Below are 22,606 nucleotides of genomic sequence, written 5' to 3' on the forward strand. Positions count from 1 at the left end.
AGATTCTCTCCTACTTTCCAAATACATAAATAATTTGTTTGATAGGGTGAGCAGTAAGCTGCAATATTTTTAAGGGAAATGTCACAGAGTGACTAGCAGGTTTCACAGTGACCTGGACAAAATTTCCATTTGGTGTGATGAATGGCAGCTTGCTCCAAATGTAGAAAAACGTATGTTAATGAACTTGAGTAGGGAGAATGTTCTGTAATATTCAAATATAGTATTAGTAGTGTGCTGCTTAGCACAGTCACATCAATTAAATATCTAAGTGTAATATTACACAGCAATATGAAGTGGAATGATCATGTAAGATCGATTATAGGGAAGTCAAATGGTCAACTTTAGTTATTGGGAGAATTCTAACAAAATGCAGCTCATCCACAAAGCAGACCATGTACAGAACACTAGTGTGAACCACTGACTACCACGAAGTTGGACTGAAGGAAGACATTGAGGCAATTAAGAGGCTAACAGCTACATTTGTTACCAATTTGTTTCAGTCAACACATGAATAACAGGGGAAAAGCTCTTTGAGCTCAAATGGGAATCCCTTGATTGAAGAACACATTATTTATGCAAAACACTATTGAGAAAGTTTAGAGAGTTGGTATTTGTGTCAGATTGCAGAGTCATTTTACTGTCACCAATGCACATCTTGCATAGGGACAATGGAGACAAGATAAGAGGCATCAGGGCTCCTATGGAACCAAATAGACAGTTCTTTTTCCTTTGCTCCATTTGCAAGTCAAACAGGAAAAGAATAACTAGTAATGGCACAAGGTATCCTCCACAATGCACCCTGTGGTGGCTTATGGAGTGTGTACGTACATGTAGAATTTTCCTTTTAATTCAAGTTTCAAATGATATGGAGCACAAACACAGAACACTGAGTGACAATATAAAGAATAATGCAAAGTTAACAAAGTTTACAAAGTTTTGGCTACCCCTATTCTAATATAAGGAAAAGAATCATGGACATTGATTAAGAAAGACAGAAGAAAAATACCATCAGCTGAAATCAAATTTTTAAGGAAACTCAAATGATTTACACTCTGAGATCAAATACAAACAAATAGTATAAAAGAAAACTTAATATATAATGACAAATGAAAAAAGAACAAGGCTGCATAAAATGGAAACAACACATCAACAACCCAGGACACAAACTAATGAAAACAAGGAATCAGTTATAAAACAACAGGAAAGCAAGATGTAGGATGGCCAAGCAACAGACAGCTTCTGCGAAGCTTTTCAAGCCTACTCCGTGAAGTGAAACAGAAGACAACTGTCTTACTTTTCACGTATAATCAGCCTCTACTTTCCTCTTTACCAGAAGAGGATGCAGATGTTTATTCTAATAGTGTAAGATACTACACAATCTTTTTGTCTGGCTACTTACTTTATTGTGAGAGAGCATGCAGCTAACGCACGACTTCCTTCAACCTATAACGCCACTGAATTTTTGCTGCACATATTGCATTTTTATGTATATGTCAACCGTAACATTAGACTGTTAGGCTATTACATTAACCAGAAATAGGCTGCAAAACTTACATTTGGGCACACTCCCACAATAACATCACACTCAGCGGCAATCTTTTTATTCAGAGTGATTACTGTAATCTGCATTGAATCTTTGTGGCTGTTTACATATCTCACAAGTCTGTCAATATTATTTGCATCAAGTGCATCATCCACTTCATCAAATATCAACAATGGTGACGGTAAGAAGCTGTAAATGAAATAAAGTATTTTGATTAGTTAATAATTAAAACATTATTCCAGGCCCGTGGAATACACACAAACAGTATGACCATAAATTTAAAGTAATTGGTGCTCTTTGAAACAGCCAAACATGTGTATGTTAAATGGTTATCGTATCCGGGTTGGTTGGCTCAGAAACCTGAGATTTTACCATTTTATTCACCAAGGAAACAGAATGGCCCCACCGACTCCAGTAAGAGGGAACTAACAAAATTTTAAGAAATATAATATTTTGAGTAAAAATTTGGATAATTATATTGCTTTGCTCTGTCACTGCAAGTAAAAAAAAAAAAAAATTTAAATGTGCTACATAATATATTTTTTGTAGCACAATTTTGGCTCTGTACTCATTTCTCCCATGGTAAATAATATTCAGAATGAGAATTACTCGTCATGTGGTAATGTATCAATGAAAATAATCAATGTTTAGAACAAAATATTGTGGTACAGCAAACGGTGGGAGTGAAAAGGGCTATGACCTGCTGCCGCCTGGGCAGAGGTCTGGTTTCCTGATGGAGTGAGCCTGGGCTGGCCCGCTGCACCAAGCCTGGAAGGAGGACGTAGTGCAGGAAACTCGTACTGCGATGGAGACCTGAACTCATGACTGCTGGTGGCAGCTCCACATGACCCGTCGTCTGGTCTAGCCCTCACATCCTGGCAGAATTGCTGAGCTGCAAATGAAATTGCTATCAAAATGACAGCTATTTACACACGATAGCAGCGCATCTGTTATGCCAACGTGCCACTTTTAGTCACATTCTCAGCAAAGCCACTAGAACACGGAGAAGTAGTCCCCTCGCCTGCACTGTACTTTACCCACTGTGCAAGCAGGTTTCACCAAGTGAGCCTGGCTCATCTCACAATTAGTCAACAGCTCTGCTACTACAATTGGAATGCCTGCATCCTGTACTCACTGGCGGCCAGTGGCTGATGCAATATTTCATCGTACATCCCCACAGATTTGCCCGTAACATGGTAGTGGCAGTAAACTAGCCCACTACACAGAAAGACCCAGCCACCCTAGTTTTCATTTAAGACCGATCTGCAACAGCATATCACATTTGCAGAACATGTTTGTACCACAAAAGTGTCTGGCTGCTTAACACACAGGGTTCTGAGACTGCATTTAACCTATAAACCTTACTTACTAGACTTATCTTAAGCTACTCAGTTGCCCACTTAATAGTGCATTATTCTCTTATTTTCTTTGGAACACTGCATTGTGTTTGTATCCTTTTACATCCTGCCAGTCATGTTCTCTTGGCAATTCTCTTTACATAAGCTCATGGCTCGTTCCGTGGCCTCATATCCTTTTAAACTCGTTGTCAACACTCACACTACAATATTCCATATTCATTTGCTTTCATGCCCTTTGGATCCAGTCTACTGAAACTGTACTACAGTGGATCGAGTTGAAAAATAGCTCTCCACCTCAGATAGGCAAAGAGTGCTAGGTATCATGAAGCCAAGGTCACCCTCACTTGTGCTGCCCTTCCCTAAATTGCTTAACATGCTGCATCAACTGTTCTGCTGAAATCCGCCCTTCTTGTGGGACTATTAATTGGTTCTGGGAATGGGTCAGGTCTAGTTTCAATGTGTTATTCAGAAAGATTATATTATGTATCGGGACTCCTTCTAGTGATTCACCTGGCTAGTACAACCATGACTTTGTTCATTCAACCGGGTAATTCCTCTTACCTTGGCTGCAGATAGAAGGTTGTCTCCGTTAGATCACACACTGGCCCGTTAATCAACAACCCACTATCCCTCAGCCTCTACTTGTCCTGCCTCTGTGTGCCGTCCCTGTTCATAGCAACTTTTCACCTCTAACACACTGTCATATATGGGATAAATCCCGTGTAATACTGTTTGCTGAAAATATGGTTTATGTTCCACCATGTCCCTTGGACAATCTCACCCACTTGTTTTACCAACAAACAGCTGCACTGTGCGTGCATTTTCACCATTTTCAATCATCCGGGCAGATTCTGACAATGTTGTGGTTCTAACTCTGCCATCACTACATGCCTTTCTCCTCCTGCTGAAATTAACAACACAGCATCTGTCCTCAATTGTACAAATATCCCTAGGGCTCCCCATTTTACAAGATTCGGTACATTCTGCCGTCTTGTTCGATTGTATGTCACAGGCCTCTGATGGTCCGAATACCATCATCAAAATTCTTCCCCACTCGTATCAATTAATTAGCTCCCCATCTCACTGGTTACGGGTGAATGGTGTAACATTTAAATTGTGCAAATATATCCAATGCTGGGAACCCAACGAGTATGTACAATTGTGCCTGGTCAGTCCTCATCTCCAATGATGCCACATGGTAATAAAGAGTTATGCACTGCCTACTGGGCTCTGCAGTCAACCCCAGTTCCAATGGTAGTTCCCCCTGCACTCTTTACAATGTTGACAAGTATTTCTCTGTTGATGACAGGATGGGACTCAGCTGTTCATGCAATGTGGGATGAATAACCTCCTGTAAGCTCACAATCACCAGCCGTGGCTAGTGATTGTAAGAGCCCTCTCTTAGTTACTCCTGCATCCAACATGTCCACCTGGGCTTTCATGATTACCAGTTCTCGATTAACAGTGCCCTCTGATGCCTTTGCGTACTGCCATCACCTTGCGTATCAGCTTCTGTAGTATGTGTTGTAGCATGCCACTCCACTACCAACTTACTACCCTCTGCCAATTTCCTCACCATTTCCACCGTCTTGTTCCATTCTCTGACGTCACAAGTACCTGATGGTCCAAACAACATCTTCAGAATTCTACCCCAAGCATATCAAAACCCTCTTCAATTGAGGTAGCGAATGTGGCACCACCTCCACTGCTTGCTGCAGCTGTTCCCATAACTGTTCATAAGACTTACGCAACTTCTCACATTCCTCAGTAACTACTCCAAACACTCCCCTGCTTTTGGCTCATTGTTGAAACCCAGAAAACATTTCCTCCTGCCTCTTCACTTCATTCCGGGATTCCCATGCATTAAGAACTAAACTCAGCGTCAATTGGTGGCTGGTAACCACCACATCCCCTTGTGTGGCACAAAGGACTCCCCCTGCCAGGTAGTGCCACCCACTCTGCTCCATGTGAAGAGGTGTAGCACTGCCATGACTAGTATCCCTTCCATCCTTGACTTTGGTGTACAGAAGCCTGAGGACAATACCTGTCATCATCCTCCCTGACCCCTCAGAAGTCTGCTGCCACTGGTCAGCACTTCCACACAAAACTAAAAGACCCCTCACTCTAACACAAATCATTAATGTATTACACTCTGACACCTCGCACTTTACTATTGACAAACACAATAAAATGCCTCTGTCACTTCCTTGACCTGACCTCATTGCATATAGTACCTCATGAACGGGTCCATCCACTTTCTCATGTCTACTCCTCCGTTTCTTCCCTTTTGCGACCTTCTCAGGCTCTGCTCTTAACACTCCTGGGATAGAATCCAGAGCAACATGCAATAGTCAAAAGTGTCTAACATGCACTATTGTTGATGTTGTTGGTAACTGTAGCATAACACTGACTGCTGATATAATTTGGTAAGATCGTTGGTACCACGTGTTGAATTTCGTAGTCTTACTCTTAGGCAGGTAAGTGTCTGAAAACATATCCACAGCCTTAAGCCATCAGCACACGGATCGTGCTGTCAAACGTCAATGTTGAGTGTGCTGAATTTCATAGTCTCACCCTTAGGCTTGTAAGCTTTTGAAGACATATCCACTGCCTTAAGCCATCGGCACACGGATCGTGCTGTCGAACATCAACGTTGAGTGTGCTGAGTTCAACGTGCTGCTGAACACTCAGGAATGATGCAACTTGTGCATACAGTACTTGGGCCCCAACATAGTACACGCGATTACAATGCACTATAGAGCGCAGTTGCGGGAAGTTTCTAGTTCGTAAATCACACTGTTTACTAAATGGGCGCACATAAAATTCCCATGTTAGCTCTATTAAAACGCACATTTCCTCCATTGTCCACGAAAAGGTAAGTACCATGTCCAATCAATAAGGACACAAGCTTAAAAAAGTTCCATTACAAACAGTGTGACACAAATTTGCAATACTTCTTCACATAAAACAAACATTATTTAATCATCCCCACATTTTAGTAAAACCCCAATGTCAATCTTACTTGATCACTGTTCCTACCCAGTAACAGAATCTTTGCAACATGTGAATTACGAAGCGGAAAAGAAAAAAGGAGCAAAATATCTTTATACAAGTAGCGCAAGCTGTCCTGTAGATCAAGCCAATCAAACATCCAAAGAAAGGTGAACTTATATTTACATACATCAAAAATTATAGTATATACTTATATGAAACTAATAATAAAGTATCAGAACCTCATAAAAACGCAAATGTTAGGAAAAATAAGTTGGGAAGTGGAGGGCCGCGAGCACCGCCAGAACATAGAAATTTTACAAATCGCTGACACTACTCACCACGCTAATCCAACATCATGACTGGTTGCCATTCCTAGGATCTTAGACTTGCTGAAAGCTTTAATTGTAGCTATGCTACCGAAATTTAATTGTAACAAATTGTACCAAGAACAATGCATTTTGGGTGGATCCTCAGTGTATCGCTGCCTTCAAATAGCATACTCTCATAATACGCAAGTTACAATAATACTTTTGCCATGAATATGATGTTTCTCATTATTTTATTGCAACCGATCACACAGTTAACAACGGGTTTTCCAGTGATTCTCAATTTGCAGGTGCTCAGAAATGGCATATATACGTATAGGCTTGAAATGAATGCCAATATGGCACCTCATAACTTTGTGCTGAAGGGAGATAGCGCGCATGTGATGTAGGTGGCGTTGTGCCATCTCATTGATCAATGATCAGATACACACGCAGAATATCTGACATGCTAGATATTGCTCTGCACGTTCAGAAAAGACTCCCAAACGTGCTGTTTCATGCTATGGTGTCAGAAAATTGGCATGCTCAACATTTGGATGCACGGTCCGTGGGCCGACAGCTTTACTCTACAAAGCATTAGCTTCCCATGAGCTTCACAGCTTCCTCTTGTCTCTTCAATGCATTATTATTATTTTTTCCTTCCACCTATCTCCATACGTCCTTCACCGTCTCACAAAATCATGGACTGACCTTCCATCCTTACCCCTTCTTGCCTTAATCGTATCAATTGATTATGGCATTTTCCTGCCATCTCATATATCATATTCTTATATTAGTGTATGCTGACATGACAAATGAGAGATACGCGTCCCAGTCACTATGGTGTGATTTCACATAGTAGTTGAACAATCTTCTGATCGCACAATGCACCCATTTTATCCTGGACTAGTTTTCAGTTTCTTCACATGTAACATAATTTATTTATATCAAGTCTGACATAAGACTGGTGTGTAATCATTGTCTCTTGCATGCCGAACTTAAATATCCAGTTTCTGACCTTTGCTTGTGCAACTGTAACAGCTTGCTGGTTTGGTGTAGTAATAATCTCCACATACTGAGAAATATTCCGGAGGTAAAATAGTCCCCCATTCGGATCTCCGGGCAGGGACTACTCGAGAGGACGTCGTTATCAGGAGAAAGAAAACTGGCATTCTACGGATCGGAGCGTGGAATGTCAGATCCCTTAATCGGGCAGGTAGGTTAGAAAATTTAAAAAGGGAAATGGATAGGTTAAAGTTAGTTATAGTGGGAATTAGTGAAGTTCGGTGGCAGGAGGAACAAGACTTTTGGTCAGGTGATTACAGGGTTATAAATACAAAATCAAATAAGGGTAATGCAGGAGTAGGTTTAATAATGAATAAAAAAATAGGAGTGCGGGTTAGCTACTACAAACAGCATAGTGAATGCATTATTTTGGCCAAGATAGACACAAAGCCCATGCCTACTACAGTAGTACAAGTTTATATGCCAACTAGCTCTGCAGATGATGAAGAAATTGATGAAATGTATGACGAGATAAAAGAAATTATTCAGGTAGTGCGGGGAGATGAAAATTTAATAGTCATGGGTGACTGGAATTCGTCAGTAGGAAAAGGGAGAGAAGGAAACATAGTAGGTGAATATGGATTGGGGGGAAGAAATGAAAGAGGAAGCCGCCTTGTAGAATTTTGCACAGAGCATAACTTAATCATAGCTAACACTTGGTTTAAGAATCATGAAAGAAGGTTGTATACCTGGAAGAATCCTGGAGATACTAAAAGGTATCAGATAGATTACATAATGGTAAGACAGAGATTTAGGAACCAGGTTTTAAATTGTAAGACATTTCCAGGGGCAGATGTGGATTCTGACCACAATCTATTGGTTATGAACTGCAGATTGAAACTGAAGAAACTGCAAAAAGGCGGGAATTTAAGGAGATGGGACTTGGATAAACTGAAAGAACCAGAGGTTGTAGAGAGTTTCAGGGAGAGCATATGGGAACAATTGACAGGAATGGGGGAAAGAAATACAGTAGAAGAAGAATGGGTAGCTCTGAGGGATGAAGTAGTGAAGGCAGCAGAGGATCAAGTAGGTAAAAAGACGAGGTCTAGTAGAAACCCTTGGTTAACAGAAGAAATATTGAATTTAATTGATGAAAGGAGAAAATATAAAAATGCAGTAAATGAAGCAGGCAAAAAGGAATACAAACGTCTCAAAAATGAGATTGACAGGAAGTGCAAAATGGCTAAGCAGGGATGGCTAGAGTACAAATGTAAGGATGTAGGGGCTTGTCTCACTAGGGGTAAGATAGATACTGCCTACAGGAAAATTAAAGAGACCTTTGGAGAGAAGAGAACCACTTGTATGAATATCAAGAGCTCAGATGGCAACCCAGTTCTAAGCAAAGAAAGGAAGGAAGGCAGAAAGGTGGAAGGAGTATATAGAGGGTCTATACAAGGGCGATGTACTTGAGGACAATATTATGGAAATGGAAGAGGATGTAGATGAAGATGAAATGGGAGATAAGATACTGCGTGAAGAGTTTGACAGAGCACTGAAAGACCTGAGTCGAAACAAGGCCCCGGGAGTAGACAACATTCCATTAGAACTACTGATGGCCTTGGGAGAGCCAGTCATGACAAAACTCTACCATCTGGTGAGCAAGATGTATGAGACAGGCGAAATACCCTCAGACTTCAAGAAGAATATAATAATTCCAATCCCAAAGAAAGCAGGTGTTGACAGATGTGAAAATTACAGAACTATCAGTTTAATAAGTCACAGCTGCAAAATACTAACACGAATTCTTTACAGACGAATGGAAAAACTGGTAGAAGCGGACCTCGGGGAGGATCAGTTTGGATTCCGTAGAAATGTTGGAACACGTGAGGCAATACTAACCTTACGACTTATCCTAGAAGAAAGATTAAGAAAAGGCAAACCTACGTTTCTAGCATTTGTAAACTTAGAGAAAGCTTTTGACAACATTAACTGGAATACTCTCTTTCAAATTCTGAAGGTGGCAGGGGCAAAATACAGGGTGCGAAAGGCTATTTACAATTTGTACAGAAACCAGATGGCAGTTACAAGAGTCGAGGGACATGAAAGGGAAGCAGTCATTGGGAAGGGAGTGAGACAGGGTTGTAGCCTCTCCCCGATGTTATTCAATCTGTATATTGAGCAAGCAGTAAAGGAAACAAAAGAAAAATTCGGAGTAGGTATTAAAATCCATGGAGAAGAAATAAAAACTTTGAGGTTCGCCGATGACATTGTAATTCTGTCAGAGACAGCAAAGGACTTGGAAGAGCAGTTGAATGGAATGGACAGTGTCTTGAAAGGAGGATATAAGATGAACATCAACAAAAGCAAAACGAGGATAATGGAATGTAGTCGAATTAAGTCGGGTGATGCTGAGGGAATTAGATTATGAAATGAGACACTTAAAGTAGTAAAGGAGTTTTGCTATTTGGGGAGCAAAATAACTGATGATGGTCGAAGTAGAGAGGATATAAAATGTAGACTGGCAATGGCAAGGAAAGCGTTTCTGAAGAAGAGAGATTTGTTAACATCGAGTATAGATTTAAGTGTCAGGAAGTCATTTCTGAAAGTATTTGTATGGAATGTAGCCATGTATGGAAGTGAAACACGGACGATAAATAGTTTGGACAAGAAGAGATAAGAAGCTTTCGAAATGTGGTGCTACAGAAGAATGCTGAAGATTAGATGGGTAGATCACATAACTAATGAGGAAGTATTGAATAGGATTGGGGAGAAGAGAAGTTTGTGGCACAACTTGACCAGAAGAAGATCGGTTGGTAGGACATGTTTTGAGGCATCAAGGGATCACAAATTTAGCAGTGGAGGGCAGCGTGGAGGGTAAAAATCGTAGAGGGAGACCAAGAGATCAATACACTAAGCAGATTCAGAAGGATGTAGGTTGCAGTAGGTACTGGGAGATGAAGAAGATTGCACAGGATAGAGTAGCATGGAGAGCTGCATCAAACCAGTCTCCGGACTGAAGACCACAACAACAACAACAACTGAGAAACACTATTACTGTCATCACAAAATGGTTCCCTGCTGGAGCCCAGCTGAATCCTAACATATCCATCCGAATTATTTCAAGTGGCTTCTATGTTTCTGGGGTCTCTATAATGGTATCTGGTTATCACACAGGTCTGCACACTGCACGCAGTTTCTCACGTACTGATCCGTATCTCCCTTTCCACCAATATCTGTCAATCACACTTCAGTTTGTTATTTTGCACCGTTCATGACCAGACATGTTTATTCAGTACTTCCTTCTTCAGCATAGTCAGCACCACTACCTGTGGCTCTACCTAGTCATTTTAATCACATATGCTAAACTACTGTAGCATTTTGTATAGCCTGCAGTCACTACCAGCATTCAGTGCTGCTTGGCATTCAGCAAGGTCATGATCCAGTACGTGCACTATTGCTACCTTTCTGCTCAAAGCATCTGCCTTATAAATTTAAGAATATTTATTTTGTAAGTTTTGCACCCTCTTTATTACATTCCCTCAGTAAATTACGGTTGTACCATATTTTTAGATCATTCTACAACTTGTCTTCACGAATAGTTAAACACTATGCCACTGCCAAATACTGTGGACAAACCATTGCTAATGGTGATCCAAATGTGTTCTTGGAAGAAGAGAACAATCTGAACAAAATTTTTGATCAGGATGTTTCAAAAATTTTCAGTAATTGTAGAAAGCTGTTAGTAAATGAAAAACGTGACGGAAGGAATAAGACAAAGATAAAACACAGATGAACTACACAGAGTACCCGAAAGAACTTGCTTTCCTTCTAACAGCCGTGTACCGCAAGTCTCTAGAGGAACGGAAGGTTCCAAATGATTGGAAAAGAGCACAGGTAGTCCCAGTTTTCAAGAAGGGTCATCGAGCAGATGCGCAAAACTATAGGCCTATATCTCTGACATCGATCTGTTGTAGAATTTTAGAACATGTTTTTTGCTCACATATCATGTCATTTCTGGAAACCCAGAATCTACTCTGTAGGAATCAACATGGATTCCGGAAACAGCAATCGTGTGAGACCCAACTCGCTTTATTTGTTCGTGAGACCCAGAAAATATTAGATACAGGCTCCCAGGTGGATGCCATTTTCCTTGACTTCCGGAAGGCGTTCGATACAGTTCCATACTGTCGCCTGATAAACAAAGTAAGAGCCTACAGAATATCAGACCAGCTGTGTGGCTGGATTGAAGAGTTTCTAGCAAACAGAACACAGCATGTTGTTCTCAATGGTGAGACATCTACAGATGTTAAAGTAACTTCTGGCGTGCCACAGGGGAGTGTTATGGGACAATTGCTTTTCACAATATATATAAATGACCTAGTAGATAGTGTCGGAAGTTCCATGCAGCTTTTCGCGGATGATGCTGTAGTATACAGAGAAGTTGCAGCATTAGAAAATTGCAGCGAAATGCAGGAAGATCTGCAGTGGATACGCACTTGGTGCAGGGAGTGGCAACTGACCCTTAACATAGACTAATGTAATGTATTGTGAATACATACAAAGAATGATCCTTTATTGTATGATTATATGATAGCGGAACAAAGACTGGTAGCAGTTACTTCTGTAAAATATCTGGGAGTATGCGTATGGAAGGATTTGAAGTGGAATGATCATATAAAATTAATTGTTGGTAAGACAGGTGCCAAGCTGATATTCATTGGGAGAGTCCTTAGAAAATGTAGTCCATCAACAAAGGAGGTGGCTTACAAAACACTTGTTCGACCTATACTTGAGTATTGCTCATCAGTGTGGGATCCGTGCCAGGTCGAGTTGACAGAGGAAATAGAGAAGATCCAAAGAAGAGCGGTGTGTTTCGTCACAGGGTTATTTGGTAAGCGTGATAGCGTTACGGAGATGTTTAGCAAACTCAAGTGGCAGACTACGCAAGAGAGGCGCTCTGCATCACGGTGTAGCTTGCTGTCCAGGTTTCGAGAGGGTGCGTTTCTGGATGAGGAATCGAATATATTGCTTCCCCCTACTTATACCTCCTGAGGAAATCACGAATGTAAAATTAGAGATATTCGAGCGCGCAACGAGGCTTTCTGGCAGTCGTTCTTCGAACATACGCGACTGGAACAGGAAAGGGAGGTAATGACAGTGGCACGTAAAGTGTCCTCCGCCACACACCGCTGGGTGGCTTGCGGAGTATAAATGTAGATGTAGATGTAGAACTGCCCAACTCGAGAAATGCAAGAAAAATGACAAAAAGACCAAATGACAATCGGGGAAACCATATATTTCTTCCAAAGGCAAACATATCTCTGGACGGTCAGTTAAACCAAAGGATTGCTCAAAGTGCTTAAGGAAATACAGCTCTAATTTCACTGAGCTTGGTGACTAAACATTCACAAACAATTTTGTAATTTACATGATACAGACAGACTAACAGCAGTCATACATCAGTTCACTCTTAGAAAAGAAATATAAGTACAGTAATAGGACTTCCTACAGACTCATCTAGGAGGAATGTCACAAAAGTGGTCAAAAGGCACAGGTCTGTCAGTCCTCCTTTCTTGTAATGCTGGATTTGACTCATTCATTTGTACACCAGGTTCTGTAAAAAAGGCATGATCACAACATAATTCCTAGAGATCAAAGAGGGCAACACAAATTAGCTGTACCTCAATCAGATACTGTGAAAGAAAGCAATACCTTTCAAAAACTCCCTTCATACACATTATGCTACGAAGGATTTTGAGAAAGTGTACTTGTCTCATGAGCTAAATCTTCAAAAAATTTACCAAATGTATGTCAAAACTTATGAAAATAATATCACCCCTGATATTGGATCTTTTTATTGAAACATATTTAATACAGAATTTAACCTATCCTTCAAAGTGCCTGAACATGACATGTCTGATACATGCTACAGGTTCTCTTATATGAATGCCACATAGAAAGAAATTCACTGTTCAGGCTCATGTAGATTGAAAGTGTTTAGCCTGAGAACGAAGAGACAGCTTAAAGTTGGAAGCTGTATCAGGAGAAGCCCATTTAGCCATATTTGATTTGGAGGCTATTTGCTACAGTTCAAAGACAGATGCTATGGAATTGTTCTGTCAACAAAGGCTTGCTGCGTACAACCTGTCTGTATAAAACAGTTTTAAGAGAAGCTGTGCATGCCAGACGTGGACAGCCAAACGTGGAACTGTAGAAACTGGGTCATGCTCATTTAATTTTCTAGAACCAAATACAAATGGTAACAACTGGAATTTCTTTTCCAATACTTGTGGAGAGGGAGGAAAAATTACAAACATGTCTGCTATGCTTCAATTTGCTGTTGAGCAGTTGGTATCCCTGTAATATACCACGTGGGGTAGTGCAGTGGTTAGCACATGGGACACGCATTTGGGAGGATAACAGTTCAAAGCCATGTCTGGCCATCCTGATTTAGGTTTTCTGTGATATCGCTAAATCATTTACAGTAAATGTCGGGATGGTTCCCTCAAAAGGGCACAGCCGCTACCCTTCTCCATTCTTCCCTAATCCAAGCTTGTGCTCCATCTCCAGTGACCTTGTTGTCAATGGGACATTAAAGACTCCTCCTCTTATTCCTGTAACAAACCATATATCCTTTAAGCCAGGACACACAAACGGAGTGTGACTCAGTTCATGCCTCAAAAGAGTAAAATATAAAACGTTTCACATATTTGATCCATCAGGATGGTTCTCTGCCACCAGAATGACAAATAAAAGAATACCATGTTATTGAAGTTCAGCAGAAGGATGTTCTGGACTTCCCAGAAATGAGATGCTAGAAAATTAAGAAAAGAAAAGCTGACACTGATGGAAATAATGTCAACTGGCTCAAGACAATCTGGTTTCAGAATCAAGAAGAAAACTCTACACATTTATTTAAATACAGGAACAATACTTCTGAAGAGTTTAAAATAACGGAAACATTCTGCATAGCTAAAACAAGGTTGCAAGAATATTTCTCACTTCAGCCTTTGTATTCATCTGCAGTTCCCATATCGAAAGAAAAGGTTAAGGCTCCTCTAGATCTTTGCAACATGGGTACCATACCAGAGCACTGCCATCACTTCTACAGGTCATTAATGATAAATACATCGCCTGATGAAGAAACACAAACTAATGTTGATGATAATGATAACTAAATTATTTGCAGCTCTCATAATGTTTTGTTTACTAATTCATTGATGTCTTTACAAATAAATAAAATAAATATGTTCATTCTCTGTTGATCCATTGTGGATGTGGGACAGTGACTGGTCAACTATTCAACAAAGAAATTCGCCAAACACTTATGTGTATTGAGAAGTTATTTTATTTCTGCTAACAGTCTTGGCAATTCAATATGTTATCCTCAAACCCCACGTGCACCCCTAAAAAGTGATTGATGTTGGCATAACAGGCCATTGTTTCCACATGTCACGAATTCTCAAATGCACTTGAGAACTCACAACATTCAGAACAGATGGCTTCAGTATGCCAATATCAATAGTTCTGAAGAGGTGCGTATGGGGCCTGAAGAGATGGCATATTGAATTTCGAACACTGGTAGTGAAAATAGAATAAAATAACTTCTCTATTTGTGTGGCAGTCTGCCAAATTTCTCTGTTAAATAATTATGTTTTGTTTTTCATGTATGGCAATTACTCTTTGTGTTGTTTAAAATCAAATGACAATATAATTAACTTGTGAAGCACTGTAAAATTCCTAAAACAAATTGTTAAGAATTTTTAATGGAATTGGGCAAAATAGATTTTGTTTAGAAGTGCATTTCATGTTATTGTTACTCCTACTACATCAAATGTAACTACCCGGAGCACCAAGATGTTTAAAGTCAAAACAATGTATCTAAAAGAGTGCCTATCTTTTTGTTTATGCAGTACTTAATGCTGAAGTTGAAAAATTGTTGAATGAGTATAAACACACTCTAACAACCATGAAGTATCATGATAAACAGCATTGTGAACTCAGGTGGTCCCGATGATACTGTTTCCAACACACACACACACACACACACACACAGATTTGCACAGATTTGCTGACACCTGTGCTCATTGTATGTGCATCACAAACAGCTCATGTCAGCAGTGCACATAGACAGTTGGGGATCTTGTTGTGGCAGCCAGCTCTGTGAAGAATGACTGCATCCTAGCAGCCATTGGCGTGTAGCCCAGAGGCACACCCACTGTGTTGGCAGAAAACAGCTTCCGTTCCTGGGAAAAGTAGTCCTGCTTGCTGATGGAGTGAGCCTGGGATAGCATGCTGCACCATGGCACTATGTTTCGAGGGCTGACATGATGATGGAAGCTGGTAACATGATGGAGACCTGAACACGTGACTACTACTGGCAAATCCATGTGATCGTCTCATCTGTTGTAGCCCCCACATCCTGGTTGAACTGCTGGGCTATGCCCAAAACTGCTACCAAAAATAAGCCACTTATACAAGATAGCTGCACATCTGTTATGCCAATGTGCCACTTAAGTCATGTTCTTGGCAAAGCCACTATAATACATTGGTGCAAAAATCCCCTTATCCATAATGTGCATTACTGTAACTGAACCTGGCCCAAACCAAAAGCTCTGTTACGGTATCAGAATGCCAACACTCTGCACTCACCAGTGGCCAGTGGCTACTGCAGTACTTCACCATGTATCCCACATATTTGCCAACAAAATTATAGTGGCACTACAAAATCCACGTTAATTAATATTTAACATAAATTTAACATTAAAATTACAAGGATTGGATCAAACAACAGCCAACCATACTGCTAATAACCACACAAGCTGGAAGGAACAATAATAAAAATAAAATAGCTAGAATAGCTGAGAACACAATAGCCAAAAATAAACCAAATAGAGTAGACAAACAAAATCTCCAAAACTTACTTATACAAATGCAGCTGATAAACAAGAGGTAATGTACAAATGGAATGCTGGTAAAAGGACAAAGTAAATCAGTCCAGTAATTGAAAACAAGGCCAACAATATAAATGTCAGAAAGGAAAATCCCTTACCACAACTAATAACAGAATAAAGTGCACCCAGAGAATACAATTCAGTTAGAATCTTCTCCTATTAAAACCTATTTCAGATAACAATGCTACACCTTGCAGCAGCCTGCCAATATAACAATAGAACAACTAGCACAGCTTAAGTTGAAACACAACCAATCACAAGAGTCTACACGATGATGTTTCTGTCAAGCAAAACTGGCACAACACTCTTCTTATGCACCAACATCCAAGAGTATACATGGTGATTAACGTCTGCTTGTGTCTCATCAGCATGACCCGCCCAGGGGCTGAGATGCCGGTACAGTCAGCTCGCCAGTAATAGGAACTGATGCTTCGTGTTGACACCAAGTCACTGCTTGCTTGCACTGCAACTCCACCAGGCTGACCCCACTGTTGACCATGTGAATTTGCTGCTCCGTCAGTACAGTTCACATCTGACTCAGTTGCTTATTTGTTGTGATTCCTTACTGGCTTTCTGCAGATAGTCCACATCTCCTTTAGCTTGCAGCTCTTATTTCAAGGAGTTAGTTCATGAACTCACACGAATAGTAAACAGTTCTGAAAACACACTTGACCTCTTAGCAACAAATAATCCTGAGTTAATAACGAGCATCAAAACCAATACAGGGATTAGTGAACACAGGGTTGTCGTAGTGAGATTGAATATTGTAATCCCCAAATCCTCCAAAAATAAACGAAAAATATGCCTATTCAAAAGAGCAGCTAAAAATTCACTTGATGCCTTCCTGAGAGACAATCTCCACTCATTCCAAATTAATACTGTAAGTGTAGACCAGATGTGGCTTGAATTCAAAGAAATAATATCGGCAGCAATTGAGAGATTTATACCAAATAAATTAACAAACAACGGAGCTGATCCTCCTTGGTACACAAAACAGGTTAGAACACTGTTGCAGAAACAACAAAACAAACATGCCAAATTTAAACAGACACAAAATCCCCAAGATTGGCGACCTTTTACAGAAGCTCGAAATTTAGTGCGGACTTCAACGTGAGATGCTCATAACAGTTTCCACAACAAATCTTTGTCTCGAAACCTGGCAGAAAATCCAAAGAGATTCTGGTCGTACGTGAAGTATGTTAGCGGCAAGAAGTAATCAGTGCCTTCTCTGCGTGATAACAATGGAGATACTATCAAAGACAATGCTGCCGAAGCAGAGTTACTAAACACAGCCTTTCAAAATGCCTTCACAATAGAATACAAAGTAAATATTCCAGAATTCAAATTGAGAACAGCTGCCAACATGAGTAACGTAGAAGTAAATATCCTCGGAGTAGTGAAGCAACTTAAATCACTTAATAAAAGCAAGTTTTCTGGTCTAGACTGCATACCAATTAGGTTCCTTTCGGAGTATGCTGATGCATTAACTCCATACTTAACAATTGATCATTCGCTCAACGAAAGATCCGTACCCAAAGACTGGAAAGTTGCACAGGTCACACCAATATTCAAGAAATGTATTAGGAGTAATCCACTTAATTACAGGCCCATATCATTAACATCGATATGCAGTGGGATTTTGGAACATATATTGTGTTCGAACATTATGAATTACCTCAAAGAAAACTGTTTATTGACACATAGTCAACATAGGTTTAGAACCACCGTTCTTGTGAAACACAACTAGCTCTTTATTCACATGAAGTGTTGAGGGCTAGTGACAAGGGATTTCAGATCAATTACATATTTCTAGATTTCCGGAAGGCTTTTGACACTGTACCACATAAGCACCTTGTAGTTAAATTGCGTGCTTATGGAATATCGTCTCAGTTATGTTACTGGATTTGTGATTTCCTGTCAGAGAGGTCACAGTTTGTAGTAATTGACGGAAAGTCATCAAGTAAAACAGAAGTGATTTCTGGCATTCCCCAAAGTAGTGTTACAGGCCCTTTGCTGTTCCTTATATATATAAACGATTTGGAAGACAATCTGAACAGCTGTCTTAGGTTGTTTGCAGATGACACTGTCATTTATCGACTAATAAAATCATCATAAGATCAAAACAAATTGCAAAACAATTAAGAAAAGATATCTAAATGGTGCAACAATTGGCAGTTGGCCTTAAATAATGACAAGTGTGAGTCATCCACATGAGTGCTAAAAGGAATTCATTAAACTTTGGTTACACGATAAATCAGTCAAATATAAAGGCTGTAAATTCACGTGAATACCTCGGAATTAAAATTACGAACAACTTAGACGGAACAGATAGAAAATGTTGTGGGTAAGGCTAACCAAAGACTGTGTTTTATTGGCAGGACACTTAGAAAATGTAGCAGATCTACTAAGAAGACTGCCTACACTACATTTGTCTGTCTTCTTTTAGAATACAGCTGCACGGTGTGGGATCCTTACCAGATAGGACTGACGGAGTACACTGAAAAAGTTCAAAGAAGAGCAGCACGTTTTGTATTATCCCAAAATGATACAGGATTTGGGCTGGACATCATTAAAAGAAAGGTGTTTTTCGTTGGGACAGAATAAATGCATTTTTCATTGGGACAGAATCATCTCACGAAATTCCAATCATCAAATTTCTCCTCCGAATGCAAAAATATTTTATTAACACTGACCTACATAGGGAGAAATGATCACCATGATAAAATAAGGGAAATCAGAGCTCGTTTGGAAAGATATAGGTGTTCATTCTTTCCGCGCACTATACGAGATTAGAATAGTAGAGAATTGTGAAGGTGGTTTGATGAACCCTCTGCCTGGCACTTAAATGTGATTTGCAGAGTATCCATGTAGATGTAGATGTATGACGACAACAGTCATTTCATCCTTCGTACACATGGGGCTGTTATCACCAGCTGTCACCGGCTGCTTGCCAGTCATCTTCCTGAACCAGCCAGACCTGGGCAGAAACAAGCTGGGTAATGCAATTTTTGACCTGACAATGCTGATCACCAATGCTGATACACTATGGCCGCACATCCACTACTTAACAATGCCTGCTCATAACTAACTGGTTGAACACCTGTTGTTAACAGTTGTTAGTTAAAACTGCCACTACAGACACTGAACTTCTTGGAACTTGTTGTCTGGATCGCGTTCTCAAGTACTGGCAAATTTGTGGCCAGATGCCTTTCCTGTCACTTTAGTATCAGTTATCTTAGGGGGAGAAGTCATGCACGCCACATGTTTGTGAATTGTGTAAATTTTGTTCTGTGTGGGTTCATATGTTAACTGTTTGTTTAGCATATTTTCTGTGGCCGGAAAGAGAATGATAAACTGCCTAAAAACTGTTGGTCCGGATCACTTTCTCGTCTCACAAGCAAGCACACTGAGCACTATAATATATTTTGTGTTTTAGCCGAGGGAGCCACACATTTAAGTACCACAGATAACAATGGAACTGTAGATTTTGCGAAAAGGACTGGAGATTTGCTGAACACACAGCAAAGATTTGTTCCTTCAGGCTGAATTAGAACATGCAAAATTTGAACTGGATAGGTTGAAGGAGGAAAAAGATTGTGGGAACTGGGTAAAGAGCACAAGCCATGGCCAAAAGGGAAACAGATTTTTAACTTCTTCATTTACTCATCAGCTTACAGTATCAAATAAATCTGATTTGTTGCCTGAAGTAGGAGAAAACTGTTAAGTCACAGTAGAGTGCAGCAGACTTCTAGCAAAGACACTAAGTGTAGATCACTACCAACAGAGAGTAGCTAGAAAATAGTATTACTGCTAGGTAGTAGCAATGGCAGAGGTTAGACTGATGGTACAGAACGAATCAGAACAGGGCAGCAGATCACAAGTAATGAGAAGATAAGGTGACAGGGGACATAGGGAATTTGGCAAAGATTTTTACAATAAGGATCAGGTTATCATAGTAGGTGGAACAGGGAACAGTCAGATTAAAGACAGAAATTATAGCATTAGAGGTGACACGGAAGAAATAGGAGTAGCAACTACACAAACACAAATGGGAGTTTTGTGGAGGTCTTCGGGCACCATGATCAGCCTTGGGTTACCACTTCCGTGGGTCTTGTGAACACCAAGTTAAGAAGACTGCTGCTAATTCAAATGATATCTCATATGAGGGCATGCCTGTTGCTACAATTGCGAAATGGAGATAAAAGATTACATTTTAGCATCTTACACACATAGGGCTTACATTAAAAAAGGAGGAGGTGTTACAGATATTAAGACAGAACACAGGTTCAAAAACACTGAGGCATTACATTTTCTGGTGACCAACACACTTAAATGTGCACTTATGAATTAATACTGAAAGTGGTTTGCTTTTAATTTTAACCATGTATAGGTACCCACTGGGAAATTTTGAACTGTTTATGAAGAATTTGGATTCTTTACTATGCTATCTGTCAGACAGCAGCAAGCAGTTAATAGGCTGTGATGATTTCAAAGTACATTTTCTGAGGGATTCTAATAGGAAAAATAATCTGGAAACCTTATTTGGATCCTACAATTTGATCTCAGTAATTAACTTTCCAACACAGGTGGATGAAGACATTAGGACCCTAATTGATAATGGAATCAGGCAATTAACTGCTTCAGTTGTAAATATTTTATTCATTCAGTCATGATCAGTTTTGGGCATCTTTAAGTGAGCAAGATTGCATCTTAAAGTGAACAAGACTGCATTAGGGAAATGGAGAAAGTACAATAGGAGTCTGCATACCACACATCATGTGTTTGTTATAATAATAGTGGGGGTTTATTGCGAAACTGTAAATATGATTTTGACAGGAAATTGATATGGCTGAGCTAGTAAGAATGAAACACGAGCTGGTTTAACGGGGTGCTACAATGTAGGCACACACAAAAACTAGCAACTTCGCACTGCAAGGGAAGGTAAAGCCATCTAGTGGTGAACAGCATCAGAGCTGACTACCCCAATCATTAACAAATGGTTAATACATAATATGTGACTGAATCAAATATGGTTAGACGTAAATTGTTGACATATAAGTAATATATAAAAATTGTGTACTTGGGCTTAAACTTCTGTCAAAAATGATATAAAGGTAAAAATTAACTTAAAAAAAAAAAAAAAAAAAAAAAAAAAAAAAAGACAAATGAGCCAAAAGTGGCACGCTGGATAGCAGAAACTAAATAAATTGGTCCATGCCAGAACTGTAGAACACAAAGAGAGAGAGAGAGAGAGAGAGAGAGAGAGAGAGAGAGAGAGAGTTAAAAATGACTACATGTTAAGTCCAATCAACACAAGGAAAGACAGCTAAAACCGGGACTTGGAGAAAGATCCATAAAATACGGCAGAGAGAAATGGAGGTCCTGAACTAAATATTAATTGTCCTTGGCATATTGGTATGATGGATAAAAAGTAAAATATGGTCGTTCACTAAAATGGCCGATAACTAAGACGGAAAACATAAATGAGAACATGAGTGGTTACAAAAAGGGCATTAAATCAGGAAATGGTGGACTGTCAAAGTTTGAGACAATGAGCACAAAGTGGTGGGGGATTACCACTTAACAAATGGCAATAGCTAGAAAGACAGTGCCCAATACACAACCTAGCTAAATGATCTCCTCATGGTGAGAGGACGGAGAGGAGGTTTTCCAAGCCATTAGAAGAGGCTTAATTCCCCGGAGCTTGTTCCCACTAAGGGAGGACCAGTGGTGATGCGAAAGTCAGACCACCTGTTGACAGACAAGAACACAAAGGTCATCGGAGGGAATGAAAGAACGAGCAGACCAGGGTACGAGGACTGCAGCCTTGACAGCACATCAGTGGCCTCATTTCCCGTCAGATCGACATGACCAGGAACCCAAATAAACATCAGAGTGGCTCCATCAAGACTGAGTCAGTGACAGCTTTCCTGGGCCCGTTGCACTAAGGGATGGACAGTGTACAGCACACAGAGGCTCTGAAGGGCATTGAGGGACTCAGAGCAGATGATGCAATTGAAAAGTCTGTGTCTCAGGGTGCACTGCATGGCAGGATACAGTGCGAAAAGCTCTGCTGTAAATACTGAGCAGTGTTCCAGAGGTCAATGCCAAAAATCATTGGTGCCAATGACAAAGGCACACCCGACACTACGGTCACTCCAAGAGCCATCAGTGTACACAAAGGTACTATCACAAAGTTCCATGTAAAGGTTATGAAACTTACGGCAATAGAGCAAGGCTGGAGTAGTGTCCTTAGGAAGCGAATGAAAGCCAAGGTGAACACAGGCCGCCATATGAAGCCAAGGTGGTGAAGGGTTTACACCCATCAGGGAAGTGGCAGGTAGCTTGAAGTTAAGCTGCTGGAGCAAGAGTTGAAAGTGAACTTCAGGAGGTAACTGAGAAGAGGGACTTGCCCCACACTGGCGATCAAAGGAGTCATCGAAGGAG

The 22,606-nt window shown here is 40.2% G+C and overlaps 1 protein-coding gene across 1 annotated transcript in view; it reads right to left on the bottom strand.

Moving 5' to 3' along the window:
* LOC126482135 (structural maintenance of chromosomes protein 1A-like) overlaps positions 1-22,606 on the bottom strand; it is a 297,330-nt gene that overhangs the window by 10,225 nt on the left and 264,499 nt on the right. The window contains exon 15 of the mRNA XM_050106111.1: positions 1,555-1,732. Coding sequence (XP_049962068.1) covers positions 1,555-1,732 — 178 coding nt within the window. The remainder of the gene's footprint in view (positions 1-1,554; positions 1,733-22,606) is intronic.

The sequence above is a fragment of the Schistocerca serialis genome, chromosome 5 (assembly GCF_023864345.2).
Source record: "Schistocerca serialis cubense isolate TAMUIC-IGC-003099 chromosome 5, iqSchSeri2.2, whole genome shotgun sequence".
NCBI lineage: Eukaryota > Metazoa > Arthropoda > Insecta > Orthoptera > Acrididae > Schistocerca > Schistocerca serialis.